Below are 27,636 nucleotides of genomic sequence, written 5' to 3' on the forward strand. Positions count from 1 at the left end.
AACTTCCCATCTACTCCATATATTCTTAACACTTTCCACAATACTTGTCTATCCACCCTGTCATATGCTTTCTCCAAATCCATGAAAGCTGCATACAACTTCTTTCCCTTCTCTAGAAACTTTTCCACTAAAGATCTAAGAATGAATATCTGATCTACACAACCTCTTCCCTTCCTAAAGCCTTTCTGTTCTTCTCCAACTAATTTCTCTGTTCTTTCTCTAACTCTGTCAGTAAGTATCCTACCATACACTTTTCCTCTTATACTAAGAAGACAAATGCCCCTATGATTACCACACACTTCTTTTTCCCCTTTTCCTTTGTACAAGGGAATAATTATACCTGACTTCCAATCCTCCGGGGAGTCTGCCTTCCTCCCAGGCCAATCTGCACATCTTCCACATCCATTCTACTACTATCTCTCCTCCATGCTTCAGCATTTCACCACACACTCCATCAATTCCTGGGGCTTTCCCCGATTTAACTTTCTTCATTGCTTCCACAACTTCTGTTCTACTGATTTCTTCCTGTCTTCTCACCTCCCTCCTTCTCCCAGCCATTCCCCAGCCACTTATACTCGCATTACTTCCATCCTGTATGTTCAACAATTCCTTAAAGTGTTCTCTCCATCTGCTCACTTTTTCTCCCTTCTCCAATAGTAATCTACCATTTTTATCTTTCACTCCCCTATTAACTTCACTTCCACCCTGTCTTACTCTTTTCACCTCTTTCCAGAACATTTTCTTACAGTCCCTCCACTTTACACTCAAATTCCTTCCAAATTCCTCATCCACTCTCTTCTTACTCTCTCTCACTAATCATTTCACCTCTCTCTTTCTTTCTACATATAACTCTCTCTTCTGCCTCTCAACTTCTTCCACGCCCCTATTTCTCATCCATTCATTGTATGCTTTCCTCTTTTGTGCCACAGCCTGTCTCACCTCTTCAGTCCACCATGCTGTTCCTTGCACCCCCCTCCATCTTCTCTTCCTTCCACACACCACATCACATGCTGCACATATTTCTTCTGTAAATATCCTACACACACCTTCCTCGTCTCCCATCTGCTCCAATTCATATTTGCCCAATCGTTTCTTCTGTAAATATCCTACACACACCTTCCTCGTCTCCCATCTGCTCCAATTCATATTTGCCCAATCATTCCTCCACTTCCCTCTTATACTCTGCCTTTTTCTCATCCTTTTGTAACCTTTCACTCTCCTTGCAACTACTCCTTCCTCTCGTCTTTCCCTTCTTCTATTCCTCCATCTTACTTGAATCCTAATTCTGGCCACCACCAAGTAGTGGTCAGAAAGTCCACTCCCCCAATCTCTATAAGCTCTTGCATCCATTAAACATGGTACAAAAGCGATAAATGTAGGACAAATTCCACAATACATAAGTATCTGTCTTGATAGTATGAAAAACGATACGAGAGGAAATACGAAAAATTCAAAATGGGCGCGCTGCACAGTGCCGCGCTCGCTTGCGGCGAGAAAACGAACTAACCCCTCTCTGGTAAACACATTTTCACGCACTTCCCAGTCGAGTCACGTCCGTCCTCTCCTCTCAGCTTCGCTGTAAGTTACACTGTTTTTCGCTGTTCTTCACCTTTTCGTATTTTCACCATGCCTCCCCAGCGCCCTTCATCATCTCCAGCATCCGGGGAACCAGGTGCAAAGAAGAAACAGCATTGTACTGTCACTCTTGAAAGGAAGTTGGAGATACAGTAGTTAGATTGATTTATTTACTGGTAAATGTACAAAGAAAGACAGCTATCTTCCCAATTCAGTCTGAAGAAAATTTACACCAGGCGAAATACGATGAAATCCCTGTTTCAACTAGTGCGTGTTTCAAATGGTTCGATTATTTGGTATAAGAATAGGGCATAGGGCTTATTTCAATGGATGAAATCAGTGGAAAATTCCAGGGAAGATTTACTTAGCATAGCACGGCCAGGCAGACGAGAGGAGAAGGTAATGGAGGGGAGGTAGGGAGGGGAGTCAAGAACGGGGAGAAATGGCTAAATTGTCAACAAGGATGGGAGTACAGATGAGATTAGGAGTGCTTATTAGTGTTGGACATTGGCAGTACTGATAGATGATACAAGCCACCACTTGAAAGCCCGGGTGAATTCAAAATAACACAGAATCACAAAAGTGACGCCCCGCGGTATGATCCCTTGCTCCCAAGCGTCATGAAAGTGACGCCCCGCGGTTAAGGGGTTAAGAGGAGTAGACTGTAGCACCAATCGAGCAGGGCAGTACTCTCAAGGTGGATGGAAAGCTGATGACAGGGAGTGCTGGAGCTCCCGTTTCATCAGCCCTCAGGACTAGTTCCTGACCATCCCCCTTTGCTGAACTTTTTCAGTGTCTCAGTTACACAGAGAGTAGGCCAGCATGCTCTCCAATACAAATTTCTCTAACTATCTATACCAAACTACATACACAGTACACACTACACTTCCTTTTCCAAAATTCAAAAAATTATGGCATCTCATCACCCAGCCTCAGAGTCCCCAGGGGGGGGGGGAGACCATAAATGCCCCCACCTTTTGCCCCTCTCCCGGTGATGACTCGAGGTGCCTGGAACCACTGTCTGACACTCTTCTTCTTCATTTCTGCAACATTCGCAGCATTTCCTCTAACTTTCGCTCTGTTGAGCACCACCTCTACTCCTCTAAACCTCACCTTCTTTTTCTAACTGAGACTCAGCTGTCTGAGGCAACTGACAGCCAACCCTTTCCTGTATCCTCCTACTTTCTCTATACTTATTTCAAAGCCAAAGGTGGCTGTTGTGTTTATATACGCAACGACCTATCTTGCTCTCGTGTTCCTGAACTCGATTCTTCTGAATTCTCTACACTCTGGCTTCGGCTTTCCTGTCATTCTCTGACTAAGTATGTCTGTGCTGTTTTATTTATCCCCTAATTCTACTGACTATCAAAAATTCTTCGACTGTCTTCTACGATGGAACACATTCTATCCATTTCTCCATTCTCTGAAATCTCCATTCTAGGAGATTTCAATGTTCACCTTTGGCTCTCCTCTCCTTTCACTGATCCACCTGGTGAACAAGCCTACATCTTTTCTATCCTTAATGACCTAGAGCAGCTTGTACAGCACCCTACCCGTATCCCAGACTGCCTTGGAGAGAGCTCCAACATACTTGACCTCCTCCTTACAACTAATCCTTCTGCTTACACTGTTAATCTTTTCTCTCCATTGGGCTCCTCCGATCACAACCTTATCACCTTACCCTGTCCTATCACTCCGGTACGGCGTGTGGACCCTCCAGGGAAACGTCGTCTTTGGCATTTTGGAGCCGCGGACTGGGAGGCCCTCAGGCAGTACTTCTTTGATTTTCCCTGGTTTGATTATTGCTTCCATGGCCGGGAGCCATCTGAGTGTGCCTTGCGCATTACGGAGGTTATTCTCTCGGGCATGAAAGCATATATTCCTTTCTCATATCTTTTGACTAACGCAAGAAAGTCTTGGTTTAATCACGCTTGTTCTAATGCCGTCTGCAACAAGGAGAGGGCCTACAAAAGGTACTGGAGCCAACCCACCCCTGAATCACATCATCTTTACGTTTCTGCCCGGAATCGTGCTAAGTCTGTTCTTCGCTCTGCTAAAAATAATTTCATCCGTACTAAATGCTCTCAACTCTCCAACTCGAATTCTTCCCGCTCCATCTGGCACCTTGCCAGAAACCTTTCTAACAACTTTACCTCATCATCCCTCCCTCCTCTTTTCTTTTCTGATGGTTCTGTAGCTATTTCTTCTACTGATAAAGCCGATCTCTTCACACAGACTTTCTCCTCCAATTCCACCCTAGACGATTCCCTTGCTGTTCCTCCATCACTTCCCCTCTCTGACTTCCTCATGGCTGACATTAAAATTTCTTCAGCTGATGTATTTTCTGCCATCACTGGCCCCAATACTAACAAGGCATATGGGCCTGATGGGGCCCCTCCTGTTGTTCTCAAGAACTGTGCTTCTGTGCTTACACCCTGCCGAGGCAAACTCGTTCGCCTCTGTCTGTCAACTTCCTTCTTGCTGGGAGTGTGCTCTCATTCAGCCAGTCCCAAAGAAGGGTGACCACTCCCAACCCTCCAACTATCGTCCAATTGCTTTAACGTCCTGTATTTCAAAAGTTTTCGAGTCAATTCTCGATAGAAAAATTTTAAGGCATCTTTCCTGTCACAACCTTCTTTCTGATCGTCAGTACGGGTTCCGTCAGGGACGCTCCACTGGCAATCTTCTCACCTACCGTTCAGACTCCTGGTCATCCTCCTTTTGGGACTTTGGCGAAAGCTTTGCCATTGCACTTGACATCTCAAAGGCTTTCGATCGAGTCTGGCATAAATCTTTAATTTCCAAACTGCCCTCTTACAGTTTCTATCCTTCTATCTGTGCCTTCATGACTAGCTTCCTTTCTGGTCATTCTATAGCCGCTGTTGTAGATGGCCATCGTTCTTCTAGATCTGTCAACAGTGGTGTTCCTCAGGGCTTTGTCCTGTCACCAACTCTCTTTCTTTTATTCATCAATGACCTTCTAAGCTGTACATCTGACCCTATCCACTCATACGCTGATGACTCCACCCTTCACCTTTCCATTCAGTTCCCGCAACGCCCATCTCAGCAGTTACTTCAACAAACAAGGGATGAGGCTATGGCACACCTAATGTCTGACTTGGCTTGTATCTCTGACTGGGGTAAAAATAATCTGGTTATTTTTAATGCATCTGAGACTCAGTTCTTACATCTGTCAACCTGACAAAATCTTCCACAGGTACACCCATTAATGTTTAATAATATTCAGCTTAATCCTGCATCATCCTTGAACATGCTTGGGGTTTCATTTACTCGGGACTTATCTTGGAAAGATCATATTACATCTTTTGTAAAATCTGCTTTCCAGAGATTGGGTGTGCCAAGCATACTCCGTTCTTTCTTTACCCCTGCACAATTGTTGACTCTATACAGGGGTTTTATCCGCCCCTGTGTGGAGTACAACTCTCATGTGTGGGGAGGCTCCCCACATACAGCTCTTCTCAATAGGGTGGAGTCAAAGGCTTTTCGTCTCATTAACTCTCCTCCTCTTACTGACTCCCTTCAACTTCTGTCTCTTCACCGCACTGTTGCATCTTTATCTCTTTTCTATCGCTGCTTTAATGGTCACTGCTCCTCTGAACTGTCTGCATGCATTCCTCCACCTCTACGACGGGCGCGTAGCACCCATCTAGCAGCAAACTCTCATCCCTTTTCTGTCCAACTCTCTAATGCAAGAGTTAACCGTTACTCCCAGTCTTTCATTTATGCAACAGGTCAGCTCTGGAACTGTCTCCCTCTGTCTGTATTTCCTGCTGCATATGATCTCCAGTCTTTCAAACGCAGTGTTTCCAGGCATCTCAAAATGATCGGATCTTGAATTTGGCTCTCTATTGTTTTGTTTTTTTTTCTCTCTCGGAGGGAACTGTTATTGCAGGCTCATAGCCTTTGGTTCCTTCTTCCTCGCATAAAGTATATATATATATATATATATATATATATATATTTGAAATTGATTAGAAATAGCAGAAGAGTTTAAGCACTTTGGTTAAGTATTAGACAAGAAGATAAAAGTGTGTAAAAAATTGAAAGTAGACTGGCTCAAGACAGTAGGATGACTACTGCTATGAAGCCTTGATTTAGAGTAGAGGTGCCTGGGGGACTGAAGCCTCTATTTTAAATCATTCCATTCCAAATTCTAGAGTGAGAGCAGTAAATTTGAAACTATCAGGGAATGTGTGTGGAATGTGCATGTCGGATAGAATAAGAATCATCAAGTTTCATAACAGTTGTGGAGCAAGGAATTACTGTTGATGAACAGGTAGCAGAGAGTGTGTTTAGATGGCACTGTATTACAGAGAGAATGGATTCAAATTGGGTTGTGTAACAGGTGTACAGTATATGAGTGAATTTGATAGGAGGAGGTTGTGTGTTAGGCCAAGAAGATGGATAGAAAATATAAGTAAATGTGTAAAGATATTGTGGTATGGAAGTTGAGGCAACAAAAAAACTGACATAGGACAGAAATAGATGGATGAAGTACTTATGGATAGGCAATGATAACATTGCACCTCTTTTTGTTAACCTAGCATTTGATGAAATTACTGTTCCATAAGAAGTACAAAGCAGTGTTTTGTACGTATCATTTGATCCATGAAGTGGAGCCATGAATTTTGAAGACTGGAAGGATGAGTGGGTGGATATGACCCACTTTATGGGGCACTCTGTTGATAGTTCTACTTTAGTATTTTCCTGTTCCTGTTTCTGCACCACTTCCAGCCCATGGAAATTGGAAAGAAGGCAAAGGTAATGATGGGGTTTGTATATACTGTATATCATAAGTGATGCCAAAATTCATTAGGATGGATCAAACTATTGTACTTTCAAACTACCCACACAGTGAAGTTTAGGCCAGCAACATGGCTGTCATTTTAACTTTGTCAGGAATTTGAGAGGTTTTGTTAAAAATCTGAGAGGTTTCAGGCTAGCACCTGGAACTCAATAGAGGGAGTTAGGGTCGTTCGTTTGAATCGTTTGTAATGCAAAGGTAATGATGGGGTTTGTATATACTGTATATCATAAGTGATGCCAAAATTCATTAGGATGGATCAAACTATTGTACTTTCAAACTACCCACACAGTGAAGTTTAGGCCAGCAACATGGCTGTCATTTTAACTTTGTCAGGAATTTGAGAGGTTTTGTTAAAAATCTAAGAGGTTTCAGGCTAGCACCTGGAACTCAATAGAGGGAGTTAGGGTCGTTCGTTTGAATCGTTTGTAATGTTAATAAAGGCTCTAACATGCTTGCATAGCTTGGCCTTGGTTCCCCAGTGGTGGCTTTCCATGCTGTTCAGTCTCTTGGAACCTCCCAGTTCAGTCCTTTATCCCTGAGGTCATACTTTGTGACCTCTTCCCAGGTCTTATTTGGTCAGCCTTTCACAACCCTTCCCCCAGTGTTTATACTTCTTACCTTCTGCACCCAATTGTTATCCTCCATCCTCTCAATGTGCCCAAACTATCTCAATCTACCCCTCCTCATCACATCAATACATTCAAGTCCCATCCTTCCACTCAACTCTTCAATTGCAATCCTAGCCCCCTCAGGCTTTGTATCAAGGACGCACTGCACATCCATCTAGTAATTATCGTTTCTGTATGTAAGAACCTATGAATATCCTCTTCCTTTACTCCCCAGGTCTCACTGCCGTACAGCATTACACTCCTAACAAACTGCATACAAAGATCCCATAGCACAGACGGAGAGTCCTCTCAATGTTAGGCGAGGCAACAGCTCCCTGAACTTCCTTCAGCCATTCCTTACCCTAGCCATAGAGTTAGCTCTAGCCCCATCTCCAGCACATAACATGTCCCCCAAGTAACAAAACTCTGCACACTCAAGAGACTCCAGCAAGATCAGTCCTTTCACACCTAACAATCTCTACATGCCTTCCCCGACACATCGCACACACACAATCAGCATTATTTTGCAGCCTACCACTAATACCACTACATCTCCTATGCACCCATTTACCACAAACACAGAACAAGATAGAGTTATTTCCTACACCCTTGTGGCGAACTGCTCATGGTCACAGAGAGTTTTTAGCGAGCAAGTCTATAATGACGAGTCTCCCCCCCCCCCCCTCTCTTTTTATTCCTTTAAACTTTTTTTTTTTTTTTTCGTTCTTTCTTTACACAGTCTTTTGTCTGCTTTATCTTTATCAGAAGGTTATGCTTTAGGGAAACATAGCTGTAATCTGACTGTGGTCATGGAGGGTCTTTAATAGACAAATTTGGGTCTGGCTGTAGACTTGGTTAACACACTAACTTTATCTTAGGTTAAAGAGGCCCACATACACAGATTCTGCTGGCTTGGTCCATCAGGTTAACACCCCAGCTGCAGGAGAGGAGGTACTGTATATGAACAGTGACAGATTAGTACAGAACAATATATCACATGTAAGAATTTGACTTTGATAATTACTCTGGTGAAGTACATTGTCTCCTGTGGATAATAATTTCAGTCTTATGATAAACCTGTATATCATGTGAGAATCATGCTTTGATGATTACTGTTGGTGAAAGCACATTCTCTCATGTGGATTATTGTTCCAGCCTTCAACTTAACATCATCATCAGTACCAGTTCAAGCTGATAATATGTATTACTGTTTTTTGGTTCAACTGCCATTACAGACTGCTCCATTATATTAATTTAGTATCGTAATTTAAAATTAAGTCCATTCTCTAGCCTTGAGAACAGAACAGTAAGTGCTACCTGTGTAAGATTAGCAGTGGTTTATTCAATTTATTTATACTCGCACCTTACATACGGTGGTATATTGGAGTTTTTCAAGTGCAAAATTGACTGATGGTTATCTACTTCTTACTACTTAACCCGTGCTGGGATGATTCTTTGTAAGGTATTATACTTTCCCCGAATCATGGTTTTATAACCAGTGTAAACTGTACTTCATATGAGGCTTGCAGTTTGGTCCATGCAGATCTTCATTGTGCCTCATATGAGGTCTGTAACTCCACAAGGGTTAAACAGGCACATGAACAGAAAATTATATAGGATGACTAGTAATGAAAGTCTAAATTCCTTTTTGTTAAGGAACTAAACTGTGGTTCATGACAGCCTGTGAACTTTGAAATACACAGATGAAATTATAATTTCATAATTGAAATGGTGATGAAGCTAAGTGATTATTAGACATAGATTGTTATTGATATAACTAATGCCTTAAAAACATACTCAATAGGTTGTATGGAACGACTGTACCTGAACGGCCGTCTGCGAGACCTTGGCTCTGGGCAGCAGCATAAGGTGGCCCCAGGGTGTGGCGGGGAGGAGCGGGTGAGGGACCAAGAGCTGCGGGGAGGGGGAGGTGGGGACCAGCCCGCCACACACTCATCTCACCACAATCACCACACATCTGCCGCCACACCTGATGAACAGGAATGTCATCATAACCTATCCTCCCTGGCTAATGAGGTTCAGGTTGGTTGTTTTCATAACAGAGCTATGATTTGCAGTATGTAATGTAGAAACTCACTATGTTGGAGTAATTAGAAGACCTGTCATCATCATTACCTGATGATGACAGTGACAGATGATGATGACCTATATTTCCCACTTAAGAATGAGATGGGATAGAGTTCAGAAAGCAAGGAAAGAGAAAGTCTTCAAGAGAGAGAACTATCATCAGGATGCCTAGTGAAATGGTTGCAACATTTATTCACTCATCATTCAACCTCCAAAGTTCTGATGATACCTCACAGGCATAACTAATATGTATATATATATATATATATATATATATATATATATATATATATATATATATGTATATATATTTTTTTTTTGCCTGCCAGATGGAGTCAGTCCATTGACTGTTTGTTTGATAAAGAATTTCCAAACCTTTGTCATATGCCTCTCCTGACATAATTCATCCTACCAGCTTGATTGCTTGTCCTTTCCTTAGTATCACCAGCCTCCATACCTGACTTTCTGACACATATGTGTACAATCAGAGACAAATGTCATGTCACAGTTTTGTTCGAAGATTAGCCCCTAAAGTACTATGACTGACAATCAACAGTGTGCAAGTTTGCCACATAGTCCTGTGACTGACAATCGTAGAAGGTCTGTCAAAAACTGCCGAGCACTAAGCGAGCCCCTTTCATGATGTAAATGGTTCCTACCCAATCAGAACTTGGGGATGAGGTGGTAGGAAGGAAGATCCCACCCTCTCGCCAGGTCTGTGGGAGGGACCCCCCAGCCACTTCTCCACCTCTTTCTGGCTGATTAGATACAGCCTGCTCTGTCTCCTTTCACCCAAACTACTCACCAATACCACACCTAAATCGTATGGGGAGGAGTGTCTCATGCCCGCTTTCCCCCCCTCCACCTCCCACCACCCCCCTTTATATTGAATGACGCAACAATTTCCCTGCTATGATCGCTTTGTGTGTATATGTTTCCTTCCACCATAATACCCCCCACAGCACCTCCCCTGCATTGGGAATGTGTTTCATCCCCCCCTGACCCCCACCAGAGATCCTTGACCCCACCACTACCTTCCTTCCTCCCCATCCTGTGTCTCAAATATGATGCAGTAATTTCCCTGCCATGATCGGCCTGTCTCTCTACTCCCTCTTTTTTTTTTTTTTTTTTTTTAATACTGCTTCTGCACCTAGTTTCATCATTAGAAACATATTTTACATTGATTTCATTGATGAGTTTGGTAATAAAATTTGATTTTTTTTTTTTTTTAACTCATGCCGACCCCCTACATTTAGTTTGGCATTGGTTTCATTGATTTTTGTAAAGTTCACTAGAGAAGATCAGGTTTTTGCCAGATATTTCCAGTTTTGGGAAAAATTTATTTATTTATTTTTTATTTTATTTTATTTTATTTTATTTTTTTTTTCCTCACCCCTCCATCCAGTTTTCCTACTATACCCAGACTGTATCTATACCTCCAACCTATACCTTATGTATTTGTACAGTACCTCTGTGTACTGTGGCAGTGTTTTCCGGTCATTCAGGGATATTTATACATCAAAACTCACATAGGAATATCCAAAGTACTGCTAAACACCAAGAAAACCATGACAAAAAACTATTGAAAACCAAAAAACACCCTACATGTACACTACTGTATGTACAGTATCCTTCCTAATATTGGCACTGTTTTCAAGTCAATCTGCCATTTTTAGACATCAGAACACACATAGGAATCTCCAAAGTAATGTTAAACACCAAGAAAACCACCCCCAAAAAAACACTGAAAACCAAAAAACATCCTGCCTATACACTACAGTATGTACAGTACTCCTCCTGATTTTGGCTGTGTTTTCTGGTCATTTTGCCATATTGAGACATCAAAACACACATAGGATTATCCATATTAATGCTAAACATCAGGAAAACAATGCATAAACAACAAAAATCCACAAAAAAGATGAAGACAGTTTGAAAATCAGTTATCCGTGACGAGTGATTGCTCCCGGGGCTCAAAAAAAATTCCATGGCCAAATATGCCACCGGAAATGAAGAAGGAGGAGGCTGTAGCACTGGCCAAACAGGGTGGTGCTCCTAAGGGGAATGGGAATGCATATGATAAGGAGAGCTGGAGCTCCTGTTTCACTAACTACCTAACCATCCCCCATTGCTGAACTTTTCAGTGTGACACTAACATGGAGAGTAGACCAGCATACTTTCCCAAACATTTCCTCTAACTATCTTATGCACTGCAACACATGCACTTAACGTATCACACAATGTACCCCACTACGTTGCAGGGGTTGATGCCAGTAAGGGCATACGGCCAGAAAACTCTGCCCCCACTACTAAGTGGTGGACTTTTCGGGGGAAGCATGATGAGGATTCCACTGGCATGGATCAGGGTGATGGGGCTCGAACCTGTGCTAGAGGGTACAGGGCATTGCGGTTCCCAGGCTGCTGCTTCCATCAAATAGAGAGGAGCCCATACTTGGGATGAACACCCCAGGAGGCTGCCCTATCAGTGGGTACATAATGGCAGGACAGTTACAGTGCCAAGGCACACTTGGAGGGTGTCCCTGTAGCTGTCCTGGCAGGGTGCCCTGAGGCCACTATTACAGACACTGGCAAGGCTGGTGGGCTAGGGGTCCCAGATCCATTGCCTGGACCTGGGACTGTGCAGTGGATGGAGCGTGTGGTATGTCTCTCCCCCTTTATTATTACCGACTATGACAAGTACAAGAATAAGTTTCAAAGCAAGCCTGAGGATATTAAATTGCCCTGGGGAATGAGAATGGGCTCATGGAATGTAGGAAGTTTAAAATGTAGAGCGGTGGAAGTCGTTGAGGCATTCAGTAGGAGGTGGGTGGATGTGGGTTGTTTGCAGGAAGTCTGGTACAGGGGTGGGTCAGCCAGAAAGATTGTTGGGAAGGATTGCTGCTATAAGTTGTTTTGTGGCGGGGGGGGGGGAAAGACGGATATGAGAGTATGGGTGTGTTGGTTGCGAAAAAAATGGATGGATTGTGTTATGAATGTTATGAATGTAAATGATAGGATATTAGTTGTGAAAATTTTGTTCGGTGGAATGATGTTTGCAATTATATCGGCAAATGCTCCACAGGCAGGCTTGGATGAGGTAGAGAAGAATGGATTTTAGGATGACTTATTACGTGTAGTAGGTGGTATGGGGGATGATGAGATAGTGGTGTTGGGAGGGGACTTAAATGGTCATGTAGGTGAAGCAGCTCAAGAATATGAAGGAGTGCATGGGTGATGTGCATATGGTACAAGAAATGAGGAAGGGGGAATGATACTTAAGTTTGGGGAGGCAATGAATGTGATTGTGTGCAACACACATTTTAGGAAAAGAGAGAGTAGGTTGATTATATATGAGTCTGGGGGAAATAGCAGTCAGATAGAAATTTTCTGGTTAGGAGGGCTGATAGGAGGTTAGTGAGGGATGTTAAATACAGGAAGCAAGGACTGTGTGCAACAGCACAAATTATTGATATGTGACATGATTCTTAAAGAACGAGCGCTGAAAAAGAGGACTTATGTATCTAGGAGGAAATTATGGAAACTGGAAAACCAAGCAATGAGGGATGTTTTCTATAGTGAGATGAAAGTGGTGGCTGAACAGGGAGCCATTGACAGAGGCATTAATGAACAGTACAGAGCCCTCAAGAACAACCTCTTGAGAGTTATTGATGCAGTGTGGTTGGACAAGAGGCCCACCAAGACATAAAGTAACTTGGTGGTGGGATAAGGGTGTAGAAGCTGCAGGTAAGGAGAAAAGAAGTCTTTTCCGGGAATGGAAGAAGGGTGGTAACAAAGAGGAATATTTGGCTGCCAAATGTAGGGCTAGAAGGGAGGTATACTGGGCAAAGTCTGAGTCACCGAGACTTTTACTTGGTAACCTAAATTGTGTGGAAGGAAAGAATATTTAAGGTGGCAAATCAGGTGAAGAGGGATAATTGGGATATTACGGGTGAGCAGTGTGTGAAGAATGATGAAGGAAGGGTAGTGGTGTGTAGTGGGGATATTAAAGATGCATGGAGAGAACATTATAACCTGTTGTTGAATGAGGAATTTGACTAGGACAGGGAAGGTTTGGAGCCAGCAGATCCAGTGTTTGGCCCTTGGCCTTTGATGCTGCTACTGTGAGTGAGGCAATAGGCAGGATGCAGGTGGGGAAGGCAGCAAGTGTGTCTGGGTTAACTGCTGAAATGTTGAATGTCTCAAGAGATATAGGAGTGAGGTTAGTCACTGACCTGTTAAATATGATTATATATGAGTGTGTTGTCCCAGATGATTGGCTGAAGAGCATAATTGTAAATGTGCACAAGGGGAAGGGTGATGCCCTGGAAAGAGGAAAGTATAGAGTATAAAGCTTTTAGATCAGATAATGAAGGTAATGGAGAGAGTTCTAGAATGTATGAAAAGAGGAGGAGTAAATATTGATGAGATGCAGTTTGGGTTTATGCCAGGCAGGAAGACCACTGATGCCATATTCATTGTTCGACAGCTTTAGGAAAAATATGCAGGAAGGAAAAGGGAACTGTACTTTGTTTTTGATGATTTGGAGAAGGCCTTTGACAGAGTTCCTAATGGTGAAGTGGGCAATGAGAAGGTCTGGGATGGAGGAGTGGCTGGTTACGGTGGTTATGGCCATGCATGTGGGTGTTCGCATCCAGGTAAGAGTGAATGGAGATTTGAGTGATGAATTTTCCATGAATGTTGGTGTGCATCAGGGGTCAGTTTTGAGTCCCTTGTAGTTTACTATCATGGTACTTGAAGCTCTCTCACGTGACTTCAGAAATGGACTCCCGTGGGAGATGGTGTATGCTGATGATTTGGTGTTGATTGCAGAGAATGAAAGGGAGGCAGAGAAAAGATTTAGGAAGTGGAGAGATGGTAGGGGGCACAAGGGCTTAAGAGTAAATGCAGATATAACAAAAGTGATGATATCTAGGGTTGGTGGCAGTACTGTCAAGGAAGAGGGAGAGTGGCCATGTGCAATTTGCCACAAGGGTGTGGGAAGTGATTCCATCTTGTGCAATGTTTGTGATAAGTGGATGCATGAGATGTAGTGGTATTAGAGGTAGACTGCGAGATAATGCTGATTTCATGTTTGCGGCTTGTTGGGGAGAGCAGGTGGAGATTGTCAGGCATAAAAGGATTTAACTTGCTGGTAAGTCTCTTGAGTGTGGGGAAGAATTTTTTTATGGGAGATATGTTATGTGCTAGAGGTGGGGCTGGAGCTAGGGTGAGAAGTGGTTGGAAGAAGTTCAGGGAGCTGCTGTCTCTCCTGACATTGAGAGGGCTCTCCCTACATGCTAAGGGATCTTTGGATGTAGCATGTGTTAGAAGAGTAATACTGTATGATAGTGAGACCTGGGCAGTAAAGGAAGAGGATATTTGTAGGCTCAAATGTACTGAAATGACAATGATTAGGTGGATGCGCAGTGTGTCCCTGCATGCAAGGCCTGGAGGGGCTGGGTATACGATGGAAGAGTTGAGAGGTAGGATGGGACTGGAGTGTATTGGTGTTGTGATGAGGAGAGGTGGTTTGGGCATGAGGAGAGGATGGGGGATGATAATTGAGTGCAGAAAGTGAGGAGCATTGCTGTTGGGGATGGGGTTGCAAGGGGTTGACCAAAAAAGACATGGGACGAGGTCATTAAGTGTGACCTCAGGGTTAAGGGACTGAACAGGGAGGCTGCTATAGATAGAGCAGCATGGAGAGCCGCCATTAGGTGACCAAGGTTGATGCATGCAAGCATGTTGGAGCCTTCAAAAACTAAATGAAGTTGGTTATATTAGTATAAATGGTATCATCTTCGCTGGTGTTTATACTATAAGATTAGCTAATAAAAACACAGAACTGATAAGTAAAAGTACAGAAATGCAGTAAGAATAAAGTGTTCAGGAGTAAAACTTACCTTTGTATAATGTCCCACCATCCTAGTGCAAAATTGCATATGGCTAGATGCGGAATTTCATGAGCTTTCTCATGGATTTTGCAGAATTTTGATATGGCCAATAGTAGTCAGATAAATCACAAAAAGTTTAAAAACTCATGAGTCAATGTTGTCACCACAGAGGAGGATAGGAAGTGAGGGGGGAGCCGGGAGGGTATGGAGGAGGGACGGGAGGGTATGGAGAAGCGAGGCTGTGGGCAGGATTTTCACCCTTCTGTCACGAGGTGGATGGTCACTTTTACCGTACATATACCCATGGCTTGTGGTCTGGTAGATGCCCAGTGGCCATGCGGAAACACAGCTCCCAGTGACCGGGTGACTTTGGGTGTTCATTAGAAAGGCAGACTGCTTCTGTCACCGAACATGTACTCATGGCTTGCGGTCTGTGTTACACTCTCAGTGGCAGTTAGGAAAGACTTAACCTGCTGGCTGTGCGTCTTTGGACATTTGACGGAGATGTGTACAGAGGTTTTGACATCACTTGTGGGTTACAGTCATATTACACAGGTGCTGGAGGTTCGTTGGGAGTGATCGGACAAACACGCGACTCTGACCATTCAGTACAGGGGTGGACGGATATTTTAGCTCTGGTTGAGCGTTATGGCCTACTTTCTCGCTTATGGCTCGAGCCCAGCGGCCACGATACCAAATGTTTGAACATGTTGGCTGGCAGGCCAAAGTTCTCGGGAACTTTCACGTCCGCATATTAACAAGTACTGTATATTCAGATAATGATTTAATAGAGCCAAGGTCCAGCATCTTGATAATGAAAACGGCCAGATAAATGAGAGACTACTTTTGTGTGTGTGTATACGTATATGTGTATATATATATATATATATATATACACTCAATCCTTGTAAATCACGTGTTCATAAATCACGGATTCGTAAGTCACGGCTAGATGGCCATCAGACTGCCGGCAACCTTAAATCATTGTTAAGTCACGAAAATCGTGGACCTAGGCGCCCAACTGGGCCTTTTCCAAGGAGAACCGTAAACCGCGGCATTCAAACTGAAAATCGCGGCCCAATAACCAATCACCGAGCATCCCTGGTGGCATATGTGCATACTAATGCCGCCATGTTGTTGTTGTTCTTGTCCCGCCAGTCCGCACACTACAGACCGTCGCCGTGGAGTACGAGAGTTACCTGCCTTTTTTGTGCAACTTCGCCCCACCTCCTACCTGCCATGGCCCCTCCTGACCCCCCGATGAAGCACTCTAAGCAGTATGGTGTCAAGAAGCTGCCGTAGTTGTTGTACAGTCAACATTTGGAGCTCATTCGTCGTGTTGAGAGGGGAGAGAAGTTTTCAAAGCTGGCGAAAGAGTTTGGGAAGAACAAGTGCTGAGAGGTTCTAAGTTCTTCCCAACACCACCCCACTCCATTCACATAAGCAATTTCATGAACAAGTGCTGAGAGGTTCTAAGTTCTTCCCAACACCATCCCACTCCATTCACTTAAGCAATTTCGTCATAGGATTAAGTTGAGATCCCTTAACATGGCTTATTCCTATTTAATACATGCACTGAATATTCCTAAATTTGTATGTTTGTGTTTGATGGTGCCTAGATAGGTGTAGGTAAGGTGCTGTGGGGGCAGGTTGGCCAAAGTCCGGACCTAAATTAATTTTTCACATAAGAGTTATTATTCATAAATCACGGCAGTGGTCCAGACCCAAATTGCCGCGATTTACGAGTATTGAGTGTGTGTGTATATATATATATATATATATGTATTCGTACACAGTAATGGATAACCTCCTTGACAAAGTGTCTGTGGAACCAATCTCTGAAGATCTCTGCAGTAAACCAGGCCTTCATGGGATGGTACCACACAACAGGCAGGCTATCCATCAACCCATGGAGACAATGTGGTTGTTTTGTACATCCAACAATAACAAGTTTGAGGCGGTACATCCTGTTAGCATTGGCACAGCGCAACACTGAGACATGTTGTTTGGACAACTTCCAACCAGGCACAGTGTTCTCCGTCTCTTCTGCTAGAGAGTTGGTGGGCAAGGAGCAGTAGAACAGGCCAGTTTCATCAGCATTGCACACCTGACCAGGAGCAAGGCCCTCCTTCTCGATCAGGCACTGCACTTTCTGGCAAAACAGCTCTATGCCCTCCACTGCCATGTCCAAAGCCTGGCCATGTGCCTTATGGGCAGTAAGTCCATGTTGAAGTTTGAACCAGAAGAGCCAACCCTCAGATACCTTGAAGTCGTGCATGTTGTGCAGGTGCAAACTTCTCAGTTGCAGCCTTCAACTCAGTCCCACGTACAAGCACGGTGGCACCTCGTTGCTGGTGGAACCAAACGAAAGTCGACTGGTCGATGCTGGCTTGGCGGGGCTGGGACATCGCCTTCTGATCGCCTTTGCAAGTGGTATTGCCGTAGTCCTGTCTGTATTGAGTCAGCTCATGCTGTGATGTCTTGATATAAAGCAGAGTTGAACGGGCCAAGTTATATTCATGCAAAATATGTGAAGTTGGCTAGCCCGCGTCAACCTTGCGCAGTATCTCACGCTTCCTCTTCAGAGTCAAAACCCTCCTCTTGCATTTCTCAGATAGTGATGGGGCTATCATCGCACACATAAGAACACCATAGAGGAGAATTAAGTCCTGCAAAAGGTAGGGCACCACCACAAATACATCACTGAAAGCAACCATTGTTTAGCCATAGCCAAGCACATCCACACATGAAGAGACAAAGGAGGGAACTGAGGTGCTGTACCGCTTGGGAGTGTACGGTGTTGCCATGTCTGTACTCACGCTTGGCCATGAGCATGCAAGCAAAAAGCAGCATACATACCTGCAAGTACAAGGATCCTTTTCGCTCGCCCAGGCAATTGTCACAACGTGGTAGAAACACTGGGTCCCCATACATCATGGGTCCAAGGAGTGGCCGAGTAATCTGGATGTCAATGTGACTTTGACCATTAGGTAAGGGGGTGGATGGCCTTGCATGGCCGGGAATTTCTGACTAATCCAGGCGGCAGAGGGATTTCGACCATTTGGTAGGGAGCCGGACAACCATTCTTGCACAGCTTGTGGGTTACATTCTGTCTTCCTTGCACACTGCAAGAATGTTACCAGTGATCAGGGTGGCTAGAGGATTTCAGTCATTGAAAGGGAGCCGGACAGCCATTCTCGCTCAGCTTGTGGGTTACGTGTGTTTTCCTCGCTTGCTGCAGGTACAGTGATCCCGCAATTATCCGAACGTTCATTATCTGAACGTGTTCAGTATCCGGACGCTGGGACTTGGCTTTATTAAACCATTATCCGAATTTTCTTGGTATTTTCTGAATGAAAAACTGCCCGAGAACCTTGACCGTCCAGCCGATATGCCCAAACATTCAGTCCACAACCAGAGCTAAAATGTCCGTCTGACCCTGTACTGAATGGTCAAAATTGCATGCTCGTCCTATCACTCCCAATGAACCTCCAGCACTCAAGTAATACGACTGTAACCCACAAGTGGTGTCAAAACATCTGTGTGCATTCCCCACCAAATGTCTAATATCACGCGGCCATGGGGACTAAGTTTTTCCCAACTGCCATCTCCATCGAAAACAGACCACAGGCCACAAGTACATGTTCGGCGACAGTGGCCGTCCGCCTGTCTATCGAAGGTCGAAAGTCCTTCAGTTACGATGCGTTGTTTCCGCATGGCCACTCAGCATCTAACAAACCGCAAGCCATGAGTAAATATACGGCAAAAGCTCCTGTCTGCCTGCTGACAGAAGGGGGAGAATCCTGCCCACAGCCTCACCTCTCCCCCCACTTCCCTTCCCTTCTCCAAACCCTCCTGGCTCCCCCGTCACTCTCTCAGTCTTTACCCTCTTCCCTGGTGATAGCATTTACTCATGAGTTTTCACATTTTTTTGCAATTTATTCAACTATTATTGGTCTTATGGAAATTCTGTGGTGACCATGAGAAAGTTCATGAAATTCTGCATCTAGACATATGCTTAACTCTTGGAAGATGCTTGCAAAATTTTGAATTAGGATGATGGGAAGTTATACAAAGGTAAGTTTTACTCTTGAGCATTTTATTCCTACTTGAATTTTGTACTCTTACTTGTCAGATTTGTGTGTTTTTATTAGCTCATCTTATAGTATAAACACCAGCAAAGATGATGGTATATGATTTATACCAATATAACCAATTTCCAGTGGCATATTTGGCTGTGGAATTTTTTTTGAGCCCTTGAAGCACTGATCACGGACAACAGATTTTTAAACTCGTCATTTTTTTTTTTTTTTTAATGGATTTTTGTTGTTTATGCATTGTTTTCATGATGTTTTGCATTGATATGGATAATCATCTGTGTTTTAATGTCAAAATGTGGCAGATTGACCTGAAAACAGTGCCAAAATTAGGAGGGATACTGTATATACAGTCATGTATAGGTCGGATGTTTTTTGGTTTTCAATGTTTGTTTTTCATGGTTTTCTTGATGTTTTGCATTACTTTGGATATTCCTATGTGTGTTTTGATGTCTAAATATAGTAGACTGACCTGAAAACAATGCCAAAATTAGGAGGGGTACTGTACTTTACATATAATGGTGTATAGGTAAGTTTTTTTTTTTTTTTTTTTTTTTTTTTTTTTTTTTCATGGTTTTCTTGGTGTTTAGCATTACTTTGGATATTCCTGTGTTGATGTCTATATGTGGCAGATTGACGTGAAAACTGCCAAAATCAGGAGGGGTACTGTACATAAAGTGGTGTATAGGCAGGGTGTTTTTTTGTTTTCGGTGTTTTTCTTTTTCATGTTTTTTTGGGTGTTTAGCATTACTTTGGATATTCCAATGTGTGTTTTCATGTCTAAATGTGGCAGATTGACCCCAAAACAGTGCCAAAATTAGGAGTATTGTACATACAGTGGTGTATAGGTTGGGTGTTTTTTGTGTTTTCATTGGTTTTTCTGCATGGTTTTCTTGGTGTTTAGCAGCACTTTGGATATTCCTATGTGTGTTTTGATATCTAAATATGCGTGAATGACCAGACAACACTGCCAAATTAAGCATAGATACTGTACAAATAAATTAGGTATAGGTTGGAGGTAGGTATAGGTAGGGTCTGGGTGTGGTAGGGGAATAATGTTGCCACTACCTGGACATGCCTTTGGCTCTATTATGTCCAGATAAATGAGGGATTTCTGTATGTTTCTGGTGATCTGGGTGGCCGGAGGATTTTGACCATTCGGTAGGGAGCCGGTAAGCCTTGTTTTCTGTGCTTGTGGGTTACGGCATATTACCCACGTTTGGACAAAGAGGGTGGTGAGACACCCAATGGACTTTTTTTTTTTTTTTTTTTTTTTTTTTTTTTTTTTTTTTTAGGCTGGCTGTTGCTGAAGCCGGAACCTTTATGTCCAGTTATGGACAAATAAATCCAGATACGGTCCTAATAGAGCCAAGGCCTTACATCCGGATACGGAGCATGACTAGATACGGAGTGTCTAGTCATACTACTGCAATGTACTGTGAAGTACAGTGTAATTCCATGGCGAGAGAGAGAGGGGGGGAGGCAGCAGTGCAATGTGTCAAGGAGCCACACAGGCACTAGCATACTAGCCAAAATATGGGGGGAAACGCATCACAACGTTGCCATGTCTTGCATTGTACAGCACTAAGGTAGGATTACTGATCTGATCTGTACTTTTTGCTTTCTTGCCAATTGTGTTTGGCACAAATAAATGTCCATACCATGCCATTTCAATAATAATGTTTTGGAATAGACGTAGAATGCAGTGTAGGCATGTTTGTATATCGGCACCTTAGCGATGGAGGAATACAATGGAGATTGAGACAACATCCACCTGCCTGCTGCCAGCCAATGAAAAATCGGCTTTAGAATTCTCCCTCCCCTGTATAACCAATAAAAGTTCTAATACTGTACTCCCTACCACTGCATCTCCCTTCCCTAACCACCACCAACAGCCTGTGAGCTGTGAGGCCCACCATCCATCAACCTTTCCTCCCTCCCTCCCTCAACACTGCGTTACTTTCATATTACCGTACAGTATAACCCCATTCTTTTTGTGTATTCTTCTTTCTGTATTTTCTTTTTTTGTGATTATGGCTGGATGTTTGATGACAACAACTGTCTCATGCCTGATATTAATGTACTTTTTGCCAGAAAAAAAATGACGTTCTTTTTTTTTTTTTTTTTTGTCCGACTCTGGGCATAGGCTTCACAGCCTGCTTCCAAGGCCTAGTAGTCCTCCTACATACCATACACCTCTACATGTCACCATGTCGGCGTTAGCACTCACCGTCCATAATGAATACATGCCAGGGCTGTCTCATACAGGACTGGTGTATTGGTATTAGCGGGGGTATTTTTTCGACATGTCAGCGGGTCTTCAGGTAGTTCAGTAAGGTCTGATATTGTGAAATTCAAATCCTTAAACTGTTCCCTGCCCCATCAGGGATTTGAACCTGGGTCCGGTAGGACTGCAGGCCACCTCTCTGCCGATTGAGCTACCGCCTTCCCCTCATGCTTGATAATGTCAAGGATTTTATGCTTTCTGCCAGATACCATTTTAATTCAGCCCTTGGCTGTGCCAGATAATGTAGTATGTCAGATAGTGCAGTGCTGGGTAATCGGGAGTTTACTGTACAGTATACTCACCTAGTGTCGGCATTGATGTAGAGTAGATATGCACAGATACATTTTGACTATAGTCAGAACATTATACACAGGTCACTGAGGGGCCAGAAGGTCAGTCACAGCACCACAGCAACAAGTGAGGCATGGGTGGTCACAGACTAAGTTGCAGCACTAGGGTGTAGTCACTGCGTGGGCCACAAGAGCAGAGCGCACAGATATGTCCCCACTGTATGTCATCCATGGGAAAGACTGAGAGATATGATGGTAGGCTCAGTGTGCCAGGTGGGCCGCCCTCGTAATGCATTGTGATTGGCTGGTACATTGCAGGGTCTGCCTGCGTGCCAGTTGGGTTCTGTTTCAGAGCTGGAGGGCCAACTGATTCCCATTTCTGAGCTAGATATTGCATAATTCAAAAGGATATTGTTTTAACAAAGTCGAGCAAAAAGCACCAGATATTGCATTGGGCCATATATTGTGATGATGCATATTTGAGAGTTTATATATTTGTTTCACTTAGTTACCAAAAATATGTTGGCATCCACAGGCTCGTCACCTGGAGCAAATGGCAACTCATGTCAGTGTTATCAACCAACCGTATGACACAAAGCAGAGAACACCAAAACTTCAGCCTTTCTGCAGATGTTTTCACCAGATTTCACAACAACTTTTGTCCTTGATTGTACCATATCCTTCCACTTTCTTCTTGACCACCATGCATCCTTCCACTCTCAGATTCACTCTCATGTACCCATTTCACCACCATATCTAGCTTCCTCTATTCTCTCCATATAACCATGCCTTCTAAGCAGACACTTTTCAACCCCATGATCAGTAGACTTCCTCCAAATCTTACATGAACATTTCAGTTATTCTTATCTTATCAACTCTACGCACTTCACACCTTTTCCTCAATACTGTATAGTACCTTGTATAGTTGTGCTTGTTGTCATGTCCTTTATATTTCACAGTATATATAATAGGCCCTTGCATTAATGGACCATGATGTAACAGATTTCAGATTTAACAAACACCTCAGAGCCCACTGAACTTTCAGCAGCCATAACAAACAATGGTTGTTAAATAGGGTGCAATACATATGTTTCACACCCATTTTGCTCCAACCTGACCTGAAATTGCCCCCCTCTCATTATGATTGCTGAATTGTAATAACAGGTTACAGTAGTAAAACTGCACTAGTCACGAAGAAGTGCTACAACAAGGATGTGAAATAGGCTGCATAAGGGTGAAATTATGGGCCAGGTTAGTGTAAAGTGGGTATAACTTTCATTTTAAGTACTAGAATATCATACTGTACTCATTTATTTTCAAACATGTGCTTGAATTCCCACCTGATCAGGAGACCTTTGGATTAACAAACTTTCAGGCTTTAACAAACCTGGCTTCCCCCCAATTAGTCCCATTATAGCAAGGGCCTGACAAGTACTGTAGATTGATCAAATAGTGGAGTTAATTAAATATAGAGCCTGCCACCTGAATTGGGTATCATCATCATCATTGTCATCGTTGTCATCATTATTACTATTGTTACTAAACAGTTTTTATGTATGGATTAGGTAAGGGAGTGTCCAGAAAGGAAGGAAAGAGAAAAACGTGACAGGGAGAACTAATCAACAGTACATCCAGTGAAATGGACCACATACTCATTCACTCACCATGCAAAGCCCAAGAATTCTGACCTAACCTCACAGACATGACCATCCACACTTTTTTTTTTTTTTTTTTTTTTTTTTTTAAATGATAGAAGCACTTCACATTGTGTATTAAATGGTAAGATTAGATATATGCCAAAATATATGTATATAACTGAGAAAAAGATGTTCAGAGTTGGACAGTCTTTAAGTAAATCTAGCTCTTGAAGTATGTGTAATTATTATTATTTTTTCTTTCATTTATTTGGGACTAATGGATAGACAGGTAAATATGGGGAGTGAAAACTGCATACAAACCATAAATCACAATGTTTACATTCTCCTCCACTTGTCTATCATCTATCGTATAGTCAGATCCCTTAATCCCATGAGGGGTGACCACAAACGTATCGCCTCCATATCTCCCTGTCCCCAGCCATTATGCTATACTCCTTTCATCTCACACACCCCTCTTTCATATACCTCTCCACTCCATCCCTCCATCTCATCCTCAGTCATCCCTTCCCTCTGACCCCCTCCACCTCACTCACTTTCCTTGTTAGTCTCTCACCCTCCATCCTCTCCACATGACCAGACCACCTCATTGTATTTCTCCTAAGGCTTTCTGTCGCATTCACATCCACACCGTAACACTCCTTCATTTCCTTATTTGTCAGTCTGTCTCTCCATGTAACTCCACATGCTCCTTTCAGATAACTTATTTCTACTGCTCTCACTCTTGACTTGTACTGTCCAACATGGTCTAAGCCTCGCTTCCATATCTAGAGTTGGTATCACGGTACTGTTGTGCAGTGACATTGCATCCATGCCCACCTCCCTATTACTTATCACTGCATTCAAAACACCAGCAATCTTTTTTCCCTGTTGTACCCATTCAAGCACATCGTCCTCTAAACATTCATCCTTATTCATCACACTACTCAAGAACTTAAATGCACCCACATTTTCCATTTCCTCACCATTCAGATTCAGTGTGCATTTAGTGACTTCATTTCTCTCGAAGACCACAATTTTACTCTTCCCTACATTCACTTGTAGATTCTGTTTCTTACACACTCTCCCAAACTCATTCACCAAGCCTTGCAGTTCCCCTTCATCTTCGCTTAATGCAGTATCATTGCAGACAACAGAACAGGGAGTTTCCAGACACTGCCCTCTTGTAGTTGGGCCACTCCAACATCCAGTGTCCTACCATGCATCTCTTTTATAAGTCCATCACAACCATGTTGACATGACACATCCCTATTTCAGTCCAACATTCATATTGAAAAATTCACTTAGTTCACCATCCACTTGCACTGCAGCTCTAGCACCTTCATACAGTGCACCCTCACACAGTGCGAGTTTATGGGCGGCAGAAACTCTCGCATTCTACATTTTTGCATTGTGTGGACCAAAGAACTTATGGGAAAACTGGTATGTTGTGAACAGCCCACCCAGGGCTTGGTCTTCAGGTCCCCTTCCAGCCCACTCTACCCTGCTAATACTATGTCTAATAGTACTTCTAGTTAGACCAACAAATAAAACAACAAATAGAAGACCATGTACTGTACTTTTATTTAAATGACATCTGGGCTTGTCAACCCCTAAAGTGCTAATCACATCAATTGATGCGATTTGAGTTTTATGCCAAAATGCCTAATCGCATCAATTGAGGGGGGCCTGTAAAAAACTGCGGAGCACTTGCTCTACCCCAATTATGATGTACATGGCTTCAGGCCAATGAGAACTCACCCCTGATGTGGCGGTAGGGTGGCACCTCCCCTCTTGATTGCCTCCATGCCACCCTCTACTCCACTTCCTCACTCCCTCCTTGTCCCCCATCACTCTCGCACACCTCCATGCACCTGCATCTCTCCACCCACCACCACCTGCGTCCCTTCCCTCGCTCTCTTGCCCCTCCTCCCTCCCTGCTAGCCTCGTCCCCCAGCCCCACCCCATCCCTCTCCCTTTGTCCCTCACTACCCTTCTAATCCCCTACACACCCCCGAGAGTTATCAGGCCTGATGTACGTACCTGTTTTATATTATTTCTACTTCTTCCCAAATTTGCATATAATTAGACCTCACTGTTCATTTCTTATGTCGTACCTACCAGTTTCCATACGTACGTAGTTGGAGAATGCTATGTGTTGTACTACATACAACACATTTTTTTATATTTTCATTCTCTCTACCTGCCCAGAGTAGTACCTCTGATTAGTCTTCATCTCCGAGCAAACATTTACTCAGGGCAAACGCAACCGCCAGCCCTTTGTGATCAACTTATCTGCCTGTTTGTTAGTTAGTTAGTTAGTTTGTTAGGGAGTCACTGCTCGTAACAAATAACTCATATGATTCAGTGCATTGCATACATTTTGTGCTAATTCTTTTCAACCCAATAGTTTGAGGCTGCTTATAGTTATTACTTTCCTTCCAAATTTTGTATACGTCTCTTTCTCCTCAGCGTTGCGTTACAAACACACAACGCTACGCGTGACAGTGTTGGTTAGGATTTTTTTTTTTTTTTTTTTTTTTTTTTTTTTTTCCCACAATGAACACACTTACGTGCATGTATGTTTCATGATTGACTACTGATTACTTATTTTTATGAATTCCTTTTTATTTTATGTATATGTGTCTGTGTTAGTTTTCGAAAGGCCATGAGGCCTTGTATGGCTACTACCCGCACCTGTTTCATCTCACCACACCTACAAACACACTAGTGATGTATTGGATATCTGCCTCTGCAGTGAAAATAATGTCCGCATTACTATCCGCGTCCGCGTCTTCAGACAACAAAAGCTCCGCATCATTATCTGCCACCACGTTTTCAGATAATAATAGCTCCGTATAATAATCCGCCTCCTCATCAAAGAACCGCGGAGGTTGCTGATCTCCACCCATCCAGTATTTCTCCTTTCTCATTTTGTCATAATTCTTTTTCTCTCCCCTTTTCATCCACAACTCTCTTCACTGTTCCTCTCACCTACCAGTCCTTCTTCCTCTTTCTGTTTTCTTCTCTGTTAGCTCTCTTCCCCCATCCATCTCATTGTTCCTCTTCTCTCTCTCTCATTCTCTCTCTTTCTCTTTCTCTATCTGTCGCAATAGTTACACGTGTTGTGTTAATATATAGGCATATCTGGACTAAAGCCAATACTATTTCATAGTATGACAAGGGTTTTATTATTTCTTTAAAGTTATTAACTTATCAAAAGATATACATTCTTCTCTTCTTTTATTATATCTCTTTAATTTATTTTTCACTTTTATCTTCTTTCTTTCTCTCCCCTCTCTCTTTGTTTAACTGGAGTTTTGAGTCACAGCTATGATGCACACTGGTAAACACGCCTGCCGTACACTTAAGTGTGGCTGAAACTCGTCACTTTGTACTGCATAAATATACTGTATATGTGTAAAAAGAATCCACGTCCGCAACCACGGACACGGAGGTAAAAATAATCCACAGTTGTGTCCAAGTCCGCAAAAGTTAATATCTTATCCTCCGTAGTTTTATCCGCAACCACATTTTATGAGAAATAGATATCTGGCTCCGCCTCCGCTGAGCTCTAAAATTTGGTATCCGATACATCACTAAAACACTCCTGTTTTCATGGCTGGTGTGATAAATTCCATTGAAATGGAGAGTTTCCACAAGAGAATTTGGTTGTTGCTGATATTGTAATGGTAAGTGTGATGAAGTGTAATGATAATGTGATAATTGTAATGGTAAGTGTGATAAATGTGTAATGATAAATTAGGACTGTTAAAAGAGAAATTGGAAACAAATTATTGTTTTTTTTTTTCATTATACATGCATCTGTAGCATTATTCAACATTATTTTGATGTCCTTGATGATTATAAACATTAATATGTGTCTGTGTTAGTTTTAGAATGATTATGAGGCCTTGTAGGGCTACTCCCCACACCTGTTTTATCTCCCCACACCTACATTCACACCTGTTTTTATGGCTGGTATGACAAATCCCATTGAAATGGAGGGTTTCCACAGGAGAAATTGGTTGTTGCTGAAAATTTTCTCCCCAAGTACCACCAAGGCCTTGTAGGCCTACTCCCCACACCTACATACACACCTGTTTTCATGGTAGATGTTACAGAACACACTGAAGTGTTTTCTTTTCATGCGAAAAGCTGGTTATTTCCAACCGCCGTACCTACTGTATAGACCTACTCCCCACAGCCTAATCTCCCCACACCAACATACACCTGTTTTCATGGTTGGTGTGACAAAATGATTTGAAATAATCTGTTTCAATAAGGAAAATTTGTAGTTATCAAAATGTTCATGTTTTCGATTGTTTTTGAGGG

The 27,636-nt window shown here is 42.9% G+C and overlaps 1 protein-coding gene across 1 annotated transcript in view; it reads left to right on the plus strand.

Moving 5' to 3' along the window:
- Positions 1-27,636, plus strand: part of sli (slit guidance ligand) — a 545,686-nt gene that overhangs the window by 514,787 nt on the left and 3,263 nt on the right. The window contains 3 exon segments of the mRNA XM_080286150.1: positions 8,816-8,941; positions 25,323-25,346; positions 25,620-25,644. Of these exon segments, the coding sequence (XP_080142276.1) occupies positions 8,816-8,941; positions 25,323-25,346; positions 25,620-25,644 (175 nt within the window).

This window comes from Coenobita brevimanus, chromosome 110 (assembly GCF_032717465.1).
Source record: "Coenobita brevimanus isolate Jiangsu-jjx chromosome 110, ASM3271746v2, whole genome shotgun sequence".
In the NCBI taxonomy this organism is placed as follows: Eukaryota; Metazoa; Arthropoda; class Malacostraca; order Decapoda; family Coenobitidae; genus Coenobita; species Coenobita brevimanus.